Below are 22832 nucleotides of genomic sequence, written 5' to 3'. Positions count from 1 at the left end.
CTTCATTGCAGTGTTAATGTAAGCCTACTTGTGACACTAATGAATAAACTTTAAAAACTTAAAACAGCGAATGAAAAAGGACAAAAGTTAGCCCTTTCATGGAATGTAACCCAGAATTCAATGGCATTCATTAATGGAGGCGTGATAGCAAATACTGTCCAAGGATCCGGATTGGGCCTGGATTTCCTTGTTGAATTATTGACTATAAAATTACTGACAGTAGAAGAGTCTTGGGGATTCAGTGCACTGAAGCATCAGTCTTACACAAAACAATCTTAGTCCACCTTGACCACTTCAGCTTCCACACAGCACTGGATTTTCCTCCCTCGGAAGTAGGATGTCTAGAGATGGCAATAAAAGCACCTGGAGCCCACCACAAATACGATGAAGGTGCAATGAGGAAAATTGGGCGAGTTCTTCGGGGTATAACGTCAATGAAATAAAAAATGTGTTTAATACATAGCAGCAAATCCTGCTATATCTAGAGATGGCTCAAGCTATGCAGCAATTATTAACAACTACCTGTTTCCTAATTGCAATGTTCTATTAATGAGGCAAATCATTGCAGCTCAGAAGTGTAATTGTCAAAACCAATTCAAACGAGTCCAGTGACATTTGCAAACTAGACAAAAACAAGCCAATCATATTTAGAAAGTGAAATAATGTTATGCAGATACTTTATTATAAATAGGAGTGTTCTCAGATGATTTGTTCTAAGCGGCAAACTGAAGGGGCATTTAAGGACACAAAGCTAAAGGAATGAAGGAACATGCCTACTTGCAGCATGTTTCCATTGAAGAAACCAGGAGTCATCTAAACTCACTGTACACAGTATACAGAATACATACATTTTCAGACATTTAGAGCTTGGTCACCAGTACCTGTAATCTCGTGAGAATTTATTCCCACATAAAAGTTTTTTTTTAAAAGCAAACATACAATCATACATTTGTTCACATAGTTTTTAAAAAATACTGCAGATGGTGAAAGTCAACAATTTTAAAGTCTGAACATAAATTAAAAAGTCTAGAATAGTTCTTTCCCACTTGAAGCTTAAAGCACTTTTGTGGCATGATTTCCATCGCATCAGTTTTGAGTTCAGATTCTGACACGTGAAGCACTTTTACAAAGCCTGTAGGAGGAATAGGATTGACACTGCTCTCAAGTGTTCTGAATTTCCCCAGTTTTAGGCAAAAAAGATCAAAATAACCCACTTTCAAAGCACTTTCCAGAGGATGTGAAAATATTCGTCAACTTAATTCATCTTTTCTTAATGCTTTGAAAATCTTCTTTGGAAGAGGCGACTGGGAAACATAAGCATAACAATGTAAAAATCTGAGGTAAAACCCTTTGAGAGAGTGAGAGAAAGAGCTTGAACGTCAGGATATAGTTCTGTTGTATCCACCATTTAGATGTTTTTCAAGCCAGAGTTCAGCCAACTGCATTGTTGATCCAAATGTACTTGCTTTGGACCCTAAGCACATTTTATATTGCTTAGGATCTATATTAGGATCACAGTGAACAGGGTGGTAAATATGGACAACCCCAATTTCCTGGCTTCTAAAGGCGTTCAAGCCAGCAGAGATCACTTTAGTAAAAAGGTCCACATCTTCTAATCCCCAACCCTGAATGGAGGTATCAAACCCACCAACATGCAATAAATCGCTTTTGTATATGCAAACGATTCCGAAGCCATAATCCCGCCAGAAACCGGTCTTCTTTGTGAAAACAAAGTTATTATCATTTACTGGGTTACCACCATAAACTATTTTTGGATCATACTGACTAAAGATTACAGGAAAATAAACCTGTTCTCCCTGAATTGTATTGTCTCTACAACGTTGCACAAAGTCTGGAGTGAAAATTAAGTCGATATCGCAGAAGAGCAGCAAACTGTCATTGTGGAATGAAGAGGAGCCCATTTCGAGGGCTAGGCCCCTTGAGAACTCCCCTTTCATAGGGAGAATGGTCATGTCTGCCTTAGGATATTTAAGGTTAAGTTCTCTCATTAACTCCATGTGCTTGCCTTTGTCTGGGATTGAATCAGAGTTGAACAACAATATGAGTAGTTTTACATTCTGCTTTGGAATAAGGCAAGTCTTCTCAAAGTTCTCCATGAACCGGACAAATGTATCATACCTTCCAGTGAGAGGGACTAGGATGTGAACTTTCTGGTCATTGCGTTGCTTAAGCTCTTTGGTGGTCTCTGTGAATTGGAATGGCGAGAAGATCTTCAGTGAATTTGAAAGGAATGAGAAGGACTGAGAGTCGCTGTTTATGCTCTCTGCCAGCTCTCTGGCATTAAGCTCTTCAGCTTCCTTCATGAATGCTTTGCTGAATGATTGTTGAATGTAGGCATGGCGTCTTACGGGAACAGTCACCTTTCTCCCCTTGTGTTTTTTGTAAAGTAGCAACAGATCCATGATGTACTCTGCTCCATGCATGGGGTTGACTCTGCGGTAGCCATACTGAATCTCTTTAAAGTCAATCACACGCCCCCTCGTCTTCGAGTTCCAATTGATCATTTCCATAACCTGCATTATAGTGTCGTCCAGCGCTGCACGCAGCACGCTGTTGATACCCTGACGAGGGATTTGTGTTTCCGCCATGCTATACAGGTGTTTCCCAGTCAGATATTCCCATTCAAGGACCTCATCCCTGTTACGAGGCTGGAAGCGCATAAAGGATGGCATCATTCCAAGTTGCTGGTCCTCCTTGCGCACTTCAGTGTTGCTCAGCTTGCTCATAGCGACACTCTCTCGATGCAGCTGAATGGTCCGATGGCGTAGTTCTGAAACCTTACGCGTCAGTAAGTAGTTATGTAATCTATATTGATAATCAGGTCTTTTGTTCGGATGGAGTGTTATCGCATTATGAATCTTGCTGCTGCGCAAATCCTGAATGTATCCCTTCTTGTTGTGCTCATAGTTCTCATAGAACAGCTGCTGCATCTGAGGATTTGAAAGAAAAAAACAAATGTTACTTTATTACTAAAGTTAAGTGCAGAACCAGCACAAGAAAATATTGGGAAAATATTACACACTGCTGCTTATGTCATACTGTGAATAGAAATGAAACAAATAAATTCCATGGAGTGATTATTTCCTAGGCAGAATTCCTAGGTAGTCAGGAATAACCTGCTGGAAAGAATTTACTAAAAGCCCATTGTGATAGCCACTTGCTGTGTGAATTTCTGCAATTGTTGCTGTACGCTGCAGAATTAACCACCTCCTAATCAGCATTCAGCACCAGCCTGGATGATGATTTTAAGAACTTGGTGCAGCTATTTGCTAATAGCGCTCACTCTTGATGTCAGTGCTGATTCTCTGCAGAAAAGGGAAACCCAATGTGGGAAAATATATTTAAACCAAAATCTTTCCTACACATTACTTGTTCTTCCTCCATAATTTTACCTTCAAAGGATTCTGCCTACACTTCTCCCATTTAAAAGTATGAAGTCTCTTAGTTTTAATGATAATCAACATTTGCTCTAATGATGCAATTGCGACTTTTGTTTTCAAATTTATTCAATTATTTGCAGCCTTGTTTCTGTAAATTAAATAAAAACTCTTCTCTTTAGGTTTTGAAAGTTGAAAAGAAAAAAATAACAATTTGAATGAATATGAACCCACTTCAGATAAGAAAGCTCAAAGGTCATGTGGCACCATGCTTGCCAAAGTGCAAATTAACACAAAAGTGTGCGATCCAGGGTGGTGTTAATGAATCAGTAATTAGTCAAGACCAAGAACATAATAGGAGCAGGACTAGACCATACAACCCCCTGAACCTGCTCCATCATTCAATATGATCATGGCTGATCTTTGCCTCAACTCTTTTCCAGTTTGCACACATTTTCTTTGATTCCAAGATTAAAAATCTGTTCATCTCAGCTTTAAATGTATTCAGTGATGGAACATCTGAAAACCCCCGTCACAAAAGATTCTCCTCAGCTCAGTCCTAAACGATCAGCCACTTATCTGCCCCAGTTTGTATGTTCTTCAGGCAGGGGAAATTACCTCATTGTCTATGCTGTCGAACTTCTTCAGATTTCCTGTGTTTCAAGATATTCTTCTAAACTCCTGAGAACATAGACAGAATTTGCATTCTAGGACAAACCTCTCATCCCAGGAACCAATCTAATGAACATTAACTGTACTGCCTCCAATGCAGATATATCCTGCCTTAAATATGGAGACCAAAACTGCTCACAGGTTTGATCTCACCAAAAGCCCTGCACAACTGTAGCAATACTTCCTTCATTCTTGTACTGCAAGCCCCTTGCAATAAAGGCCATCATGCTCTTTGCTTGCTAATTGCTTTTCGTACCTGTATGCTAGCTATGTGCTTCTTGTACAAGTACACTTACGCTCCTCCGAACATCAATGTTTACAATGTTTGAAAAATATTCTGCTTCTCTATTCTTACTTCTAAAGTGAATAACCTCTCACTTCCCCACATTATACCACTTCTGCCACCTGGTTTCCCACTCACTTAAGCTGCAGCCTCTGTGTTCTGCTCACTACTTGCATTGCCCTTGCTTTGTATCTTCAGCAAACTTAAAATATGTTACTACCTACCTCTTCACCTAATTCATTAATATAAATTGTAAATAGCTGAGATCCCAGCATTGATCTTTGCAGCACTCCACTTGCTACAGACTGCCAACTTGAAAATGCCCCACTGATCCCTACTCTTCGCTTCCTGCCCATTAACCAATCCTCTATCCATATAACTACCAACTCAATGAACCCTTCTCTTGCCTATTAACCTTTTGTCTGGCATCTTAATAGATACTTTTTGGAAAGCCAAGTATACCAGTTACATTTTCAAAAAACTCTAATAAATTTGACAGACATGATTTTCCTTTCATAAAACCATGATGACATTGATCAGAGTATGATTTTTCAAGCCTTCCTTAATTATAGATTCCAGCATTTTTCTGATGGGTATGAAAGAGTAACTGGTCTGTTGTTCCTTGTTTTCTCCTTTTCATGAATTGTTAATTTCCAATCCGCTGGGACTATTTTATATTCTCTGGGAGTTTGGAAAATTATAACCATTGGTTCTGCATTTCTCTCCTTTAGAACACTAGCTTGTAGGCCATCAGCCCTGGGGGGTTTTGTTGGATTTTAGTCTCTCAGATTTCTCCAACGTTGATGAAAATAATTAGATTAATTTCCTCACTCTTATTAGCCCTTGATTATCCTGGGTTTCTAGTTCGTAATTTGTGTCTTCTGTGGCAAAGACACAATGTATTTGTTCAATGACTCTGCGATTCCCTCATTCCACATGACAGTTTCTCTTGCCTCTACTCTCAGGGACCAACATATACTTTTGCGACTCTCCATTGTATCTACCTGTAATGCATCTTACAGCATATTCCTGCCTAGTTTACTCCCATTCCATTTTTCCCCAATATCAACATTGTGGTGGCCTGTTGTATGTTTCTAAGACATTACCAATCCTCAGGCTTACTACGATACTTGGCCACATTGTTAAGCCACCTTGGGTGTCTACCTACACAAATTCAGAAATGGGACCAACACCTGGATAGACTGGGAACAGGTTGCCACATTCTGAAGTGAACTGCTTTGCTCCATGCTTTACATTAAAAAAAAACAAACGCAGCTCATACATATATCTACCTTCAAGTGTCCTTCAGTTCATTCCTCAAGAGCCTTTTTCTCATGTACAATCGTGTATTCATCATCTTTTTACCTTAGGGGAATTGTATAGACACCAATGCATACTGCTACATGGAAAGTGACCATGGAATTTAAAGGGGGTCACTGTATGGTGTCGAAGTTTAGCAATGGCTTCCGATTATGAACGAGGAACACAAGGAAAATATCAGAAAAGTGGCTGAAAAAATGGTGTTAAAAATTCTCCATATGTTTGTGCATTAACATTTCTGCTCCATTAAAACACCTTTGACATAGCTAGCACAATTATAGTGGTTAAGGTAATTCCGAGGAATGTATCTATTATCTGGTTTGGTTCATTTACGATGGTGCATTTGATTTGCTGTCGTCCTGCAGGGAAGGGAGGTGAGTGAAAGAAATATCAGACTGGTTCTCCCAATGGAAACAACTGCTTTAAGTTTAATTTATATTTTGCATTTGTACGTTAAGAAAGCCGAAACCTGGATCCAGTTTTAATGGGTCTTTTGCGAATTGGGTGCTGGCAAGTCTGGGGCCTTGTTTGCATGCATACATTTTAAATGAGGTTGTACAATTTTGAAGTGAAGTGAATGTGGTTTACCATACAAAAACAAAGGGGAAAGAAACTTCAGTCGCCTAGCAACAGGAAAGCAGCGAAGGGCTGTTCAGTCAGTTACGGCGGGGGGGGGGGTGTAACCGGAGAATGCAGGCAGAAAATCTGAACCTCAATCTTGGGAGAAATAAGATATCCCACAGGCTGCCGGGAAACTGAGTTTAGGGAACTCACAGGCTCACTTTGAAGTTAAAGTAATTGTGAGTCCAGAGTACAACTTTTGGGTAACCTGGGGGAAGATACCAATTGGGGAAGAGGATCTAATGAATATTTTTTTTTATTCATTCGTGGGACATGGGCATCGCTGGCTGGCCAGTATTTATTGCCCATCCCTCGTTGCCTTGGAGGGCTGTTGAGAGTCAACCACATTGCTGTGGCTTTGGAGTCACATGTCGGCCAGGCCGGTTAAGGATGGACTAAAGGACATTAGTGAACCAGATAGGTTTTTCCGACAATGGTTTCATGGTCATCAGTAGATTCTTAATTCCAGATTTTTAAAATTGGAATTCAAATTCCACCATCTGCAGTGGCAGAATTCGAACCCGGGTCCCCAGAACACTGAGTTTCTGGATTAATAGTCTAGTGATAATACCACTCGGTCATCGCCGTCCCTCAGAGGTCTGCTGGAAGGAAACTGTTTGAATCTGAGCCACTTCAAGTCTTGGTGTTGAGATAGTGGTAAATCTTCACTGGGGTTTGTTTTTGAGTCTATAAGGGTATTGCTGGGATAAAAGGAGCAGTGTGGGATGGAATCATTTTCTGGTATTTGTATTGAAATCTTTCTGACCTTTTGTCCAGTATAATATCGTTCATTTTTAAAGTTTAATAATTGTTTATTATTTATGTTAAAAGCACACTGGCAGATTTAATGCGAGTGTGTCCAGTAACTGACCCCACCGGCTTTCGAAAGAAAAACAAAGTTAGGATTGCCCAAGCCTGGTTTCACTCTCGATTCTGATTTGCCCAGTATTATCAGCTGGGATCCTAACACTGGATAACCGTCGCAGAAAAAAATGTTGGATCTTATCCTGACTGCAGTACTTTGGTACAGCATGAGAAAAAGATAAAGTGACCAATTATTCTACTGCAATGGTGCCTCTGTCTGTTTATAAATGAGCATCGTTACATTATTGTTTACAGAATCATAGAATCCTTACAGTGCAGAAGGAGGCCATTCAGCCCATTGAGCCTGCACGGTCAGCAATCCCACCCTGGCCCTATCCCTGTAACTCCACAGATGTACCATAGCTAGCCCCCCTGACACTAAGGGGCAATCCACCTAACCCGCACATCTTTGGGGTGTGGAAGGAAACCAGAGCACCCGGAGGAAACCCACGCAGATACGGGGAGAATGTGCAAACTCCACACAGACAGTCACCCGAGGCTAGAATTGAACCAGGTCCTTGGCACTGTTAGGCTGCAGTGCTAACTACTGTGCCATTGTGCCGCCCTTTATATATATATAAAGAATAAACTTCAAACAATACAAGGGTTTTGAAAAAGATATTTTTTCCCATAAATATAATTTAATGAGCCTTAAAATAAAAATGTTCCGCAATTAGCAATATTGCTGTACGCAACTGATAACACTAACAGATTAGAAAGCAAATCCTGGATTGCAATTTGCTTAATAGTTTCAGGCAGACTTTGAAAATCACACAGCATCTGACCTAAAAACGGTGTTGCCCGAGTTTGAGAGGCACACTGCTAACTTGGAAGCTCTGCGACTGAGTAAAGTGTAACGTACCTAAACACCTTTGTAATTGACAATGACGGAAATGTGATGAATGACGTCTGATCAACGGGCGAACATTCTAACTTGGCTGCTCAATTTCACCACGTAAATTGTGCACATCAACAATCATCTGAAGGAAACTTTAGTCCTTGGAAGCCTCATTGCAGTTAATCAAGATGCAAAGTTAAGTATCTGGAACTGCTTATTGAAAGTCCTCCATGAATAAAGGAACACAACAATCTTGAATTGTGTTACATTGATAAAATCTGTGATTCTTTTAAGGACTAATTTGGTTTATGATAAAGCTAACTAGTTTTATAAAGCCCCAGATTTTCCAGTCTCCAGATCATTGGAGACTGGACATACAACCTAGGATGTGTGTCAGGACCCAAATGAAGTCTTGACGAGCTGATTCCATGAGAAATGCCAGAAAGTTTCAACTTCAGATGGGCAGTTGTCCTGCTCCCTGGGACTCTCCAAAAAAGTCTCTGAATCTGAGCTAGAGTTGGAAACCTTCAATAGTTCTACGGGACTTACAGAATAGCTACTCGGGAAACATCAGACCGAAAAATCCTAGTTTAACTCCTGGGTAACCATACAACTGACCGACGCTGACCTCCCGACTCCCCACCTTGACAACTCTTCCCTGACCTGACAACCTCTTTCATCTACCTGCCACCAAACCACCTCACATCCGACCCACTTACCTCAGCCATCCTACCCATTCACTCATTCATCCATCACCCATTCACTAACATTCACACTGGACATTTGGCAGCGAGTGCCGTAAGGAGGAACTCTGGCTTCTGAGCTGACTTTGCTTTGTGGTTCTCTACAAGGATTCCTGCACTGAGGAAGTCCTTCTCCAGCATGGATCAGAAGTTTGGCCTTTTTAAACATATCCAGGTAAGCGAGTAGTTTTTGGTCTCATCAGATCAGACACAGTGATTCCAACACTGATCAGAAGATCTGGGCTTTAGTTCCAGCAGTAACTACACTTTGAAAAAGTACTTCATTGACTGTAAAAGCTGTGTGACTTGGTGGTCGTGAAAGACTATATAAATGCATGTGGTTTTAAAAAATTTTTTGGAGTGCTTTGGACCTTGGATATTTCACAATGTTAAATGCAAGTTGTTACTATTCAGCATCACCAGTTATTTTTCTGGGAAATGTGACTTTCCAAGTGTGGGTTTGTCTCAGCCCTGATGTTTGGTAGTGATAATTACAAACTGCTGCAAACAGTGAATGTCATGGGGTTAAATTTTCAATGGCTTGTGGGGGCGATACTGGGTGTGGACCAGCCTGGAAAACTGTGCACTTGGAAGGCATTAATGGTTTCCAATGCCTCAGCGACCTAATTAGATTCTCAAAGGGTGGCTTGGAGCGGTGGGGAGCTAGCAAGCCACAGGCCTTCACTTCCCTCTCGAGCTCATTATGGCAATGGGGATCAAAAATTAGCAATGCTCAAATGGCCAGCACAGGAACATGTGGGGCATGTTTGAACCTAGCTGTCAGGAACATGGTGGGAAGCCACTCTTGCACGTGACCACGGTGTAAAAAAGTGTATTAAAAGGGAGGCTGGAAGTCAGATGCTCATGCATCGGCACAGAGTTGCCATCACCAGAGCTGAGAAGAAGCGTTAGGACTTCTGAGTGGAAGACAATGCAAGGCTGCCGACACCCAAGGCCACCTCTAGCCACCTGCTTGGTCTGGCTCGCAGGAACTCTTCCTCTAGATGGAGGGAAGCGTGCAGCTCTCATGTCAACCAGCGCTGTGGTCAGGGCCTCAGGGGAAGCATCATAAAAACGTGGGGCCATGTGCGGACAAGTGGCCAAACCATCGCAGGCACCTCTGTTCTCCCTAGATATCCATCGCCAAAAGCATGGCTGCCATTTGTACTGTCAATCATCCCTTCTGCCCACGCACGATGCCCTTAATTGGGTGCCAACCCATCTCCAGACCAGTTAACCGCTTAGCAGATGACACTTCGAAGATGTCATTGTGTCAGTGATGCTGATGGGGTGCGAGGTCAGGACCTGGAAACATTGCAGGCATTGGCTTCCCCATCCCAAAATAAAAATTCGGTCCTCAGGTGTGTCACACCAATGTCAGGATCCTCCTAAACCCTCCCAATAGAAACTTGCTATATCACAGGAGTACAAACAGAAAATACCATGGCCACAAAAATGTCTGGTCTTCCATAGAATTGCCAGGCCTCTCAAATGAATTGTCTTGACAACTGTACTGCAAGACAAGCAGGCCCAAGACAGCAGCTAATGCCCAGATTTGAAATTTCACAGAACCATTGTGACTCATCACTGTCCCTTTTAAAAATAAACCATCTAATTTGATAGGAACATCCTGACATCTGCATCAGAAACCAAATGATAACATGCAAATGGGAATTCTCATCCCCTGTTGGAGAAGCAGTGTGCTGTCATCTCCAAGATCAAAGCCCTTCAAATTAAATACTTCATTCATTTTTGTATTAACTCTGTGCCCTGTAAACCTCTAATGTCTGTGACCTTCTACAGTCATTGCCATAATGGCAGTCTTGTTTAAAAATCAGAAATAATAAAACTGTGTACTTTCTAGAGACTTCAGAAATATTGGGATAAAAAGCAAGCTTTTGATATAGTGTTGATGAAATGCAGATTCACTGCTAGAGAAACTAATTCTGTTAAACCAGAACAGCTTTGAAGGAATGAGGAATTATTATAGTGGTAATGAGGGTACACTTGAAGTGGGAAAGAAATGGAGTTTTCTTTATTCCGCAGCAACCTGCCAATTACTGTAATGTTTATCATTCTCCGTCAGTCACCCCCCCTATAATGCCTTTTTTACCAGAAATTACTCGAATTCTCATAGGAACGCATATACACACACAAGACTTGGAAACTTGTCAGGTTTATACACAAAAATCCCAACTGATTAAATGCTGAAAAAAAGGACAAAGATGTCCTTTGTCTACTCAGGTTTCCCTGTAGTTTAGGTCCAAAAACAAAATGGCTGCCGGTAAATGAGATAATTTAATTTCATCTGTGGAACACCAAACTGTACTCAGTTTAGCTAGCTTTCCATCTTAATTTCCTTCAGTAATTTTTCAATCGAGTGTGAAAATAAATTACAGCAGAAAACCGTCAGCATAACAGAGCAGGGTTTCTTTGGGGGTGATTCTCCTTCTGGCACAGAATCTTAATGAATCGAAGTGCAGATTGGGGAATTGGACATGAAGGCAAGGGAGTGCCCCCTCCCCCCCTTCCCCCACTACACACATTTTAAAATTAAATGATTAAATGCATTGGGGCAAGATGGGTGGACCTGCAAAATGGGCGATGACGGTAAGTGGCCTGTTTTACACTATCCAGTTTCCTGTTCCACAGTAAATACCATGGCCTGTTTTACACTATCCAGTTTCCTGTTCCACAGTAAGAAAAATCAGGCATGAAACATAGAATCCCTATGGTACAGAAGGAAGCCATTTGGCCCATCGAGTCTGCACTGACCCTCCAACTGAGCATCCTACCCAGGCTCACCCACCACCCAGTCCCCGTAAGCCCACGTATTTACCCCGCTAAGCCCCCTAACTACACTTCTTGGGACACTAAGCGGCAATTTAGCATGGCCAATCCACCTAACCTGCACATCTTTGGACTGTGGGAGGAAACCAGAGCACCCAGAGGAAACTGTGCCGCACATAATGGGCTGCTGACACACCATTACTGCTCACGGCAAACCTCACCATTCACTCCACGCATAGTTCTCCAGATTGGCAGCAGAATCTTCAGAAGCGTCGTCTTGAGAGCAAACGTACCGTCATAGATCTTACTTGCCGTTTTCCTATGATTGTACTTCCCATTGTTTATGAGAAGTCCAATAGCATAGGTTCAGAATGACAAACACGGGATAATTACCACAAGTCTCTATAATCATTTTACTTTCCTGACACTTTTACAGTCACTGCTCCTTTAAATTGCCTCATTTGTCCTTTTTAAATTGCAAATGTTAACATGTTTTCTCCACTTTGCTACATCCTCAATGTGTTGAAATTGAGAAACATTGCGCAGTGCGCTATTCTAATTCATGCACGCATGTCAAGAACAAATCCTTTGCCATTAAGCTCAAGGCAGCCCACATTCATCAGTATAACTGAAATCTATTGGATAGGCAACAAATTCTAGATACTGATCCGAGACTGCAAAGTGATGTGAAAATACTGAGGCTATAGGGTAATTATTTTAATTTTAATGCTCTTTAATTTTCCCTTGCTTATTTAGTGGTCTTCCTATGTATATTGTTGTTTGATGATATGCTTGCATAATAAGTAAGCCTCTAATTCAACAGAAAGCTCGGAAATACAAAAGGAAATTAGCATACTGAATGGAACCTCAAATGTAATTGCTCAGGGTGGTTACTTATCTACCCCTCTTATGTAAGTAATTGGTTGATGGCATTTGGTAGCAATGATAATAGAAGGGTCAGCTGGGTGAAATAAACTGAAAAAGGTCACAAATATAATTTTTAGGATATGAGAATTGCAACAAATGATCTCTTAAAATTCACTGAATATTTAGCTTCACACTGCCGAAATAAGTGAACTCAGTGAACCTCTTATCAACGCAAGGTCAGAGAGCTATTATCAGTTAACACACTGCTTCACTGATTTGGGAGATTCCTTTTTTAAAGTTTGTGTCACAAGTAGACTTTCATTAACACTGCAGTGAAGTTACTGTGAAAATCCCCTAGTCATCACACTCCGGCGCCTATTCTAGTACACTGATGGGAGAATTTATCATGGCCAATGCACCTAACCAGCGCGCCTTTCGGACTGTGGGAGGAAACCGGTGCACCCGGAGGAGACCCACGCAGACACTGGGAGAACGTGCAAACTCCACACAGTCACCCAAGCCGGGAATTGAACCCGGGTCCCTGGCATTGTGAGCCATCAGTGCTAAGCACTGTGCCACTATGCCGCCATTCTTTGCGCAATCAAGTCAGCTTGGCACTCAGATGATGCCACAGAAAAATATCAAGAGGTAAAGTTCTGAGCAAAGCCTCCAAAGTTGATAAGGATGTGCATTGAGAGCAGTACCTCAGTTTATCTTGGTCACCTCTGCAGGGTTACTGAACCATTTGCAACTTCTTTGGGCAGGATTTTCCACACCCCCCGGCATGTTTGCAGCAGCGGAGGTGGCCTGCCATTGGCCAGCGGTGAGATCTTCCAGACCCACTGCTGTCAATGGGGGTTTCCTGTTGTTTGCATCTTCTGCTAGTGGGGAACCTCCGACGGGGGGGGGGGGGGGGGGGGGTTGCGATCAGCTGGACTGGAAGATACCGCCAACGGAAAGGGCTGGAAAAACACGCCCAACATGTGAGAGGTCTTGGGGCTGGTCTGCCTCTACAGGGCCTGAAGTGTTCATTCATAGATCTTCTTCCCCTGGCCTCCCTGCCACAATTGGTCCTTACTTCAGCCAGAAAACCATCCACTGCTACACCTGAGAATATAGCTGTTCTCGTTTAAACCGCTGATCATTCCAAGGTGGATCTTGTTAATAATATGTTCCCTTAGATGTAACATTCCCCTTCCTTTCAGCAGCTATATAAGGACATTGAGTGTATTATCACTGCTCAGAAGCTTCTCTGGATTTATCATTAGAGCCCCTGGAGGAATAAACAGCTAGTTAGCAATGGGGTTGTGTCCCTAGGTGGGGGTCCTGCCTCACTGCTGCCAGGCCAGTTGGACAAAGGTGAAGAGCTCCGTTGGTCCCAGTCTAATATAAAAATGTTACTTTAACCACTGCATTTTTTCAACATTGCTGACACATACCTATCTCATTAGCACAATTTCTTGGGTTCATTTTGAAAGCAACTAATCTTGCAGTTTCAGAAAATAATGCTGACCTTGTATGCTGCATATTGTATGAAGCACAATGTACAAATACGTGGATAAAAGCAAAATACTGTGAATGCTGGAATCTGAAACAAAAACAGAAAATGCCGGAAAATCTCAGCAGGTCTGACAGCATCTGTGGGGAAAGAATAGAGTCAACGATGAGTCTAGATGACCCTTCGTCATACGTCTTTGACGAAGGCCATTCTACCCAACTGGTTTATGGTCCATATGGACCTCCTCCCACTTTTCTCCGTCAACCCCCATCAGCATTTCCTTTCTCCTTCATGTATTTATTAAGCTTCCCCTTAAACATTTATGGTAATCGACTTAACAACTTCTCAGCAGCAATTTCCACAACGCTATCTCTATTTGGGCCAAGATGGCTCGTTTGAATTCCCTGTTGGATTTATTAGTGGCGATCTTGTGATTATGGCCTGTAGTTTCCCTCACAAACAGAAATATCTTCACCTTTACCTGATCAGGTACTTTCATAATTTTAAAGACCTTCAGTCCCTCAAACTTTTCATTTTCTTGAGAAGAGAGCCGCAAGCCAGTCTTTTTTGATAAATATACTCCGGTCTTATCTTGCAAATCCTTTTGTTTTGGCACTTTTCTCTGGTGTTCTATGTGCTTTTTATAATGTCTGCGATTCCTTCCACTAATTACTGGTGTGCCATTGTGTAAAGCTTCTGAGCAGACAGCTATTTGCCAAACATTTCCAGTAAGGAAGGAAAATTCGGAGGGGTAGTTGTTCGACTTGGGGGAGAACAGCTACAATCTCCATCTCGCTCGGACCCAAAATAACAGAGATCAATTTATATTGGATAATGCATATTGCCTTGGTGCAAAGCTTAGCACCAAATGGAATAATATAGCTGGAAGTATTTGAATACACTCTCATTGGGACACATGTGGAGCCTGTCCAAGTGAATCACGTGACAGAACAGAGCTAAACCAGAGACTGCTAATCCATATCGTGCTTAAACTGTAAATTAATGCAGAGCATTACAGCATTCCAGTGTCTTCCAATTTAAAAACAGTTGGAGATATTTAATACTACTGCTAATTCTGAGCAAACACAGGTTTCCACAAAAAAGGTGGATTTGACTCGACTCGAAAACTAGAAACTGTAATTAAATTTATTTTGTCTGGAACGAAAATTTTCAGATAAATTCCTTAACGTATCTCTCCTGATGCTGAGTGTCGCCAGCACATTTAGTTCTCGTTTCAGATTTCCAGCAGCTTGCTTTCTTTTGTGCAGTTTTATAGGTTTACTCGCAAGAATAAAGCTTTGATTGGAACAATGGAAATTCTTTCAAATGTGTTGTTGCTCGTCAGCAACAACACTGAGCAACAACACTGAGCTGCTGCAAACCAAAGTAGCTTCTCAAAACAAGATTCACAAGTTGGTTCTCCTAGAGTGGGAAGTAATCTGAGCGATGGTGTGCAATTTTAAACTGAATGCCGTCACACAGTTGAGGGAACTGCACCGTAAGCGTGGAGTAAAGAAAAACAACATTAGCCGAGCATTTTCTTTAAAAAAACTAAATTATATAGGTAAGTTTTATATCATAGCAACAAGACTGCTTTCCCTTTCACGACCGGCTGCAGTCAAAAGGGCAGGTGTACGGCCTACTCCTGTGGCTCATTGCCAGCAAAAGCCAGGCTCTGCTTAGATGTGATTCACCTCTCTAATATGTCGCAGCCTCTCCTCAGTACCTCCCTGCTGAATAGGGCTCACATTTATAAAATAAGTGCAGCGGGACTCAAGTTGACATCTGTCCCCACTGAATGGAGTGCACTAATGCTCAACAGAATGGTGCCGCCCCCACTAAAGACAGTTAATGAAGCTGATTCACCTCAAAAGATAACGAGGTGGAATTCATTAGAGATGATTTCAAAAAAAGCCCCGAGGTACTGTTGTATAAATATATGAAAATGCTTAATTTTATAGTACTGCCTTTTAGAAATCATTATATTTAATGCAGTTATTAGCATAACTTTCAGCAATCTGACAGAGCTTAAACGTGGCAGTGCAAATGGCAGCAAATTAAAAGCTTTAATGGAAAGTGGGAGGAATCTGTTCAAGAGTTTGCTGGAAGAACAGCCTAAGCTTCAGGTAATCTGATCTGCAAGCAAGTAGCTTCCAGTACATTTCCTGCGCAACATTTTTAATAAGTTCAAGTTCTATCAACTTGATGATTCATGTCACTGTTAAACATTGTTTTAAACTTTATAGCTTATATAATGGTTAAATATAGCATTTACTTGATAAATCTATGCTAGTTACACAGCTAATGGGCTACAAAGTCGCATAACCAAATAAAAGGAGCTGAGTTTTCCTCTGGGCGTTGGGGAATCCGACATTGGGACCATACACGAGTCCTGAGCCTGCGCTTGTTGTCAAGCTGCCTGCTGGTACAACTTTACTTCAGACAGGCTCCAAATTTGCTGGCTCCATGTTCACAGTTCCATTAAGGATGGAGGACGTGTTTGCGAGCAGTAGGCCTCATTAGAGGGCCTGACGCACTGGTCAATCTGCAGCTCCACAGAGCCAGGTGGGTGCTGCTGACTGGTAAAGGCGAGCATAGGGCGTCTCAAAAGGAAGGCCTATTGAGAATTTGAATAGAGGCCACAGTTGTTAAGGTCATCAGTTTGGAGGGGAAACCTCTTCAGAGGCACGGTTTTGATTGCGGCTGGGGGTCTTTTCATACTTGCAGCTCATTCACCGTGCCAGTGAGAGGCCCTTCTGCCTGTAGCCAGGAGGCTGCCTCCAAGTTGCTGACAGTCTCTGAATTCAACGGGGGGGGGGGGGGGGGGGGCATGGGGTGTGTGGAACAATGCAAGGAATATGCTGTTAGCATCTTAAAAATACCCTCTAGGTGAGGCCTTAATTGGTCTAATTGGCTGCCTGCCTCTGGGTAACTCATCCGGATGCAGGACATTGTTGAGGAGCCTGGGTGCTCAATTCCCAGCCTCCAAGGCAGCCTCCATATGGCAGGAAACATTTCAGCTAATGTGTTTCTTCCTAACATTGCTATTGACTGCCTGAAGCTGGCAGTACTGGTACACAAGTGTTAACTAATCCATTCCCCCTCAGATCATAGTTCAGTTGTATATTTGCTCAGATTACACTGTAAATTTTACAAGGGTCTTCCTTTGAGGAGGAAAGCCAATTGTTTAATGTTTTTGGCACCTGGTAGTCCATCCTAAGTGGAAATAATTAACAAAATTTAATGCTGAATCTTGTCTGAAGCAAGGTTTCTGAAGATATCACTTGTCTGGAGAAGCAGGAGATTAACGTTAGTTACTGTGTCGTGTGTGTTTGTGTGTGTGTGTGTGTGTGGGGGGTAAGGAAGGGAGATGGCCCTCAGTGGAATCATCTGCTGATTTCATTGCTGAAGTTCCCTTTTTTTTGAGGAATTATATCTAGTGTGATTTAACATTTTTACAAAAATAATGAAGAACATTGGATGTAGGGGGGAAAGGTGGAAAAATGAAAATCAATGTAACCAATACAATTGGTGTTAATATATTAATAAATATTTAAAACCTTTTAAATTGCTAATTAGTAAATGTAGATATAACTTCCTTAGGTTTCTGCTGCTGATAAATAGTACCAGCAGACCTGGAACTTAGTGGACTGACACCAAACATTAAAGCCAGAATCTGTTACTTCTTTTAATTATATACATCCAACTACATGCACAGAACCAGAAAGAGGAGGAAGTTACATTCACATTTATTTACTTCTGTTGCTATCCATCTACAAGTACAGCAGCATTACACAGATGACCGTTTTGAACTATAATCACCTGTGGTTAAATGGATTAAAGAATCTCATCAAGTCTATTTGGACAAATTGATTTTGAATCAAATCATATAGTTATGAGTTTCCAAAAGTTTCGAACCTTCATGTTTGTGTGTGTGCTGAATACAGACTTATAATAATAGGATTTGTTACAGTATTTACATACTGAAGTCCTGATAACTAACTGGATGCAATGTCAGCACCAATTCTCCACTTCTCAAATAAAGTGGTTGATAAAAATCACTGAACTGAAAATGTTGAAAATGATACAATTATTCCATTTTGATTGTGTTCTTCTTGTCTGCGGGAAGCAAACTGTGCCCTGGCCTGTCAACTGAAAGGGGCGCATCTCTGTGGCATTGGAAAGGTAAGAATTTTAACAGCACCAGGTTGAAGTGTCTTTAACCTGGTGTTTTTAAATCTCTTACTGTGTTTACCCCAGTCCAACGCCGGCATCTCCGCATTGGAAAAGGGCATGCCATCACTAAGTTGATAAGACAGTGGTGTCCGAGAGAGGTAAGATTCTATCTACCAAAAAAGAGGTTGACTTTTAAAAATTCTTACTTATGTAAATCAAAATGAGCACAATACTCATGGCAGCCGATATGGTGCTACCAAAACAAAGTTCCATTGTCGACCAAACCACAATGAGTTCCCTTTTAAAACTAGAAGCCTCGCACTGCCTCTGCAACGGTCTCAACTATTTAAAAACAAAGAGCAAAATAAATGAATTCAGTTAGATCACCAGTACCAAGCCTTGTTTCCATACACACCCCATCCCCACACAGTCTGCTTCAGGCAAAGTCCTGTTATTGTTGCAATCTGGGCAGCAGTATATATCACAGTTATTGCCAGTGATATCGCCTGCCAACAGGAGTGATTTTAGTTACACTTTGTAAACTGACACGGACCCTATTCACAACGGCTTTGTAAATCTAGCAAGAAGTCTTCTTTCCCTTTCAATCCTATATTCCCCACAAACTGCTGCAGATGGCCATTGGGAACAGAATTCAATTTTGCCAAGTGCTATCTTGCTTGTGAATTTAATTATTTTTACTGTCTCTCTCGCCAGAGATTAGCTTTTGTGGAACCCACTTTATCCCTGGATAATTAACTAATTGGAGGAACTTTCAGTTCCAGTTTATGACTTGAAAACAACCTGGCATGGATGTGACCCGATGCATTGTAGACACGAGGTATTACAGAATGGTCCAGAAAAGTACCACAAATTCAATTCATAGGCCAGGTAACCATTCATTAGCAACAACTTGTGTTTATTATCTAATAGCAGCAACACCTAAGCATTTGTGAGCCTCCCCTGGGCTCTTTTGCGCTCTCAGGGACAAACAATCTTGACCACAATGAGTTGCCTTTGGTTGCATTCAATTGTGTCACCTTATGAGATAAGTAATCAGTCAACATATTTGGAACTTTACACCTTCAGCCTCTTAGTAATTGCACAATTGTAGCTCCCATTCCACCTAATAGAATTAGAAAGATTCCTTTCCATGAAAATGAAAGTGTTTGAATTAGCATCCGCGGAGTTATTCCAATCACTGGCAAACAATACAGGATTTTCTCCTAGGCAGCAGAACGGCAACCAAAGCCCACATGATCAGAAGAACCACTTCAGACCTTCTCACCTTTCTGGAGAAGGTACATTGGACCTTAGTATTTATGGAACTGCAATGATCATGGAACCATAGAATCCCTACAGTGCAGGAAGCGGCCATTCAGTTCATCGAGCCTGCACTGACAACAATCCCACCCAGGCCCTATCTCCGTGACCCCACATACTTACCCTACTAGTCCTCTTGACACTAAGGGACAATTTATCATGGCCAATGAAACTATCTTTGGACTATGGGAGGAAACCGGAGCACCCGGTGGAAACCTACAGGAGGAAGCTGGAGCACTCGGTGGCAATCCACACAGACATGGGGAGAACATGCAGACTCCACACAGCTACCCAAGGCTGGAATTGAACCCGAGTTGCAGGTGCTGTGAGGCAGCAGTGCTAACCACTGTGCCACCACTGTTTTATGTAATCAGTAGGATTGTACATCAATAGAAAAGAATGTGTGGCTTTAAAGACCCATAGATGTGTCAAGCAGTTGCTGTCACAATGTCATACAATATGATTTATTCACAACTGCTGCAATTACTACACAATGAAACAGCACAGTTCGTAGACATTTTTAAACAAAGACATTTTTAAACAAAGGCGAAAAATCTTTCACCAACAGACTCCCTTTTTTTATTAAAAGTCAGCTCTAAATGAATTGGTCCATGTCTTATTGGCATGTTATTTTCTTCCCTACTGAGGGTGCCCTCTCCTCTACACTTGCCCTCCGGCCTGATTTTCTAAGGTTGTTTCGACAATTTAGTATCAGTAATGTGATAAGCGCGCCACAGCAATCATAATCTGGTGTTTTATTTTCTTCTGTATATTGGTTGCTGGCCAAATTTTCACAAATGGATTTATTGCTCGTCCCTTCTTACTGAGCACTTCATTTGAAGGACATCAGTTCATTCCTCACTTTCTTCAATAGCCAAGGCACAATATTATTTCAAAGTACAACAACAATATCAAATTGTTTTAAGTGATGCCGAAGGCCCATATCTTCTCTGCTTACTGATATCATCAGTTAACTTAGATACTGCTCTTGCTATTCTTTTATTTTGGCTTGAATATATCCATGGTGACCAATTTGCCTACCACAGGACATAAAGTTTCTTACAATTGCTGCACCTAAGGTTTAGATTTCTCAGGCCAACTCACCCCAAGCCTGACAGAACACATGTTTCTGTTACCTCTGGTGAACTGATCTTGGATTGGTTGCTATTGGTGCACTGCTGCACATCATGAATAATATTGTGAGGGGACGAAGACCGCTCCCTGTATATTTTTTTAAAATGAACTAGATCCAGATATCCTCATGGCTATTTCCAAAATTTTAAAAAGACTGGGCAAAGACCTTTTAAAAATAGCTGCAGCTATGTCTGTCTGTGACCCATGAACAAAAAGAGCTACCATGGCAGTATCGCAGAAACCACTGGCCAACTGAAGTATATTTGTCTGCTAGGACAAAGGACCACACAACCTACCTTTCAAGTCTTCATGGCTGGAATATTCAACCATCTCAGGAATCCAGACAAGGGAGACATATCCCTTGACAAAAGCATTGTAGAGAGGTGGGAGTCATGTGACGGGAACCTCTAGTTGATGGGTCCAGTTATATTGCCTCACTGTACTACAAACTCAGTCTACCTTCTACAAGCAGCCTCACAGACTACAGCCTCACAGACACTAATATACCTCTGCCTGCCCATCTCATTGTGTGAAGTCAACTCCGCCAGTTAAGGGAATTATATAGCATTGGTTTTCAACGTGCAATCCTCCATGAAGGAATGCTTTATTGGACTTTGATTCTGGACTCTGGAACCTACGTGGAGCAACTATTTTCTCTGTGGTCTTTGCCCTGTAAAGAAAACCGCCTCAATGGGCAGGTTAAACCAGGTGAGGGTAGCCGATAGGCCGAAGCCCTCGGTCAAACAGGGCTTGTCTATCTGAGCGTGTGAAGTCTGTTTCTGGCAGACTGCACAGAGGAAACCACTAACTGGTTCAACAGGCTGAAAGCCAGAATCAGCAATGTGTTATGGAGCATGAAGAGCAGCAGAAGAGAGTGAAGATGTCCTGGTCATCCACTGCGCCCTGTTCCATCTCCAGCCATCTGCACTCTGTCCTGGTCATCCACTGCGCCCTGTTCCATCTCCAGCCATCTGCACTCTGTCCTGGTCATCCACTGCGCCCTGTTCTACCTCCAGCCGTCTGGACTTTGCTTTGTCACTGGATGCAGGTAGATATGGGAGTAGAGAGTGAGGCTGACAGTACGCAAACTCTCCCTCATTTCAATCTAATTCATGCGCAAGTCATCTTCATACATCTAGCTCCTCAAAATCAAGTGGCAAGACAAAGTCCCAGACATAAGAGGTCGTCGAGAGAGCCGGCATGGTCAGCATCTTCACAATGTTACCACAATAGCTGCTCCAATGGACTGGACATGTCACCAGAATGCCTGGACAACTGACTCCCTAAGCGGAATGTTCTACAGCGGAATGCAGAATGGAGCATGTTCCCGTGGCAGCCAGAAGAAATGCTTCAAGGACTTTAAAATTGACACTGCATCATGGGATACCCTTGCCCAGGATCACTCAGCCTGGAGGAGTACAAAACTGCCAAAGGCCCACCAGCATATGAGAAGCAACGGATAGTGCCAGCCCAAAACATGCACTAGGCACGTAAAAACCACGAGAGCAGGGCCCCTAACTACCCGCCAGTCTTATTTACTTGTCTTCATTGCACTAGGATCTTTTTGCCAAGATAGAACTCATCATCCACCTTCGTACCCACACAGCCCAACACCTGGATGATAAATGAAGATGGTCTTCTTCAATACTGAAGGACAAATGATGATTCATCTCAAAAGTAAAATGTTCTTCCTGGCACAATCACACTCACAATGTGGGACTGGGTGAATCTGTGACACCCTTAATATTGAAAATACCTATCACAACACTAGTTATAGACATAAATGTTACTCTGAGTATTCCCTTCAGAGAAAGCTCCACGCAAACGTTTTGGATGCAACATGTTCCACAGAGAAAATCAATAATAAATATATAATTGTTTAACCGAATCGCAATGTGCAAAAGGATTTGTATTTATATAGCTCCTTTCACAATCACTGGGAGTGATTTACAGTGAATGAAGTGAATGTAATTGTTGTTGCAATGTAGGAAACATGGCATCTCATTGTGCACAGCAAGCTCTAACAAACAGTAACGAGATAATGACCAGCTTTCTTTTCTCATGTGATACTGATTGATGGCTAACTCCCCTGCTCTCTTTTTCAAAGTTGTACCATGGAATTATTTTATGTTCACCCGAGAGGGCAGGATATGGAAGGTTGCCTGGTTTTCAGTTGATTTTGACAGCTGAATGCTGATGGTACTGCTGGGAGAGCTCGATGAGGTTAGAGATGTTGAAGTGCAAATCCAGGGAGATGCCCTTTCACTCCCCCCACCCCCCCTTCCCCCCACATCCCTTTCAGATGACA

General features: G+C 42.0%; 1 protein-coding gene across 1 annotated transcript in view; it reads right to left on the bottom strand.

Moving 5' to 3' along the window:
- Nucleotides 1–649: 649 nt before the first annotated feature.
- The window catches only part of chsy3 (chondroitin sulfate synthase 3), a 229082-nt gene continuing 206899 nt past the window's right edge, over nt 650–22832 (bottom strand). The window contains exon 2 of the mRNA XM_078214346.1: nt 650–2951. Within this exon, the coding sequence (XP_078070472.1) occupies nt 1380–2951 (1572 nt within the window). The 3' untranslated portion in view covers nt 650–1379. The remainder of the gene's footprint in view (nt 2952–22832) is intronic.

Source organism: Mustelus asterias, chromosome 6, assembly GCF_964213995.1.
Source record: "Mustelus asterias chromosome 6, sMusAst1.hap1.1, whole genome shotgun sequence".
In the NCBI taxonomy this organism is placed as follows: Eukaryota; Metazoa; Chordata; class Chondrichthyes; order Carcharhiniformes; family Triakidae; genus Mustelus; species Mustelus asterias.
Note: the sequence above shows the minus strand (reverse complement) of the source record. Positions and strands in the feature narration are given on the sequence as shown.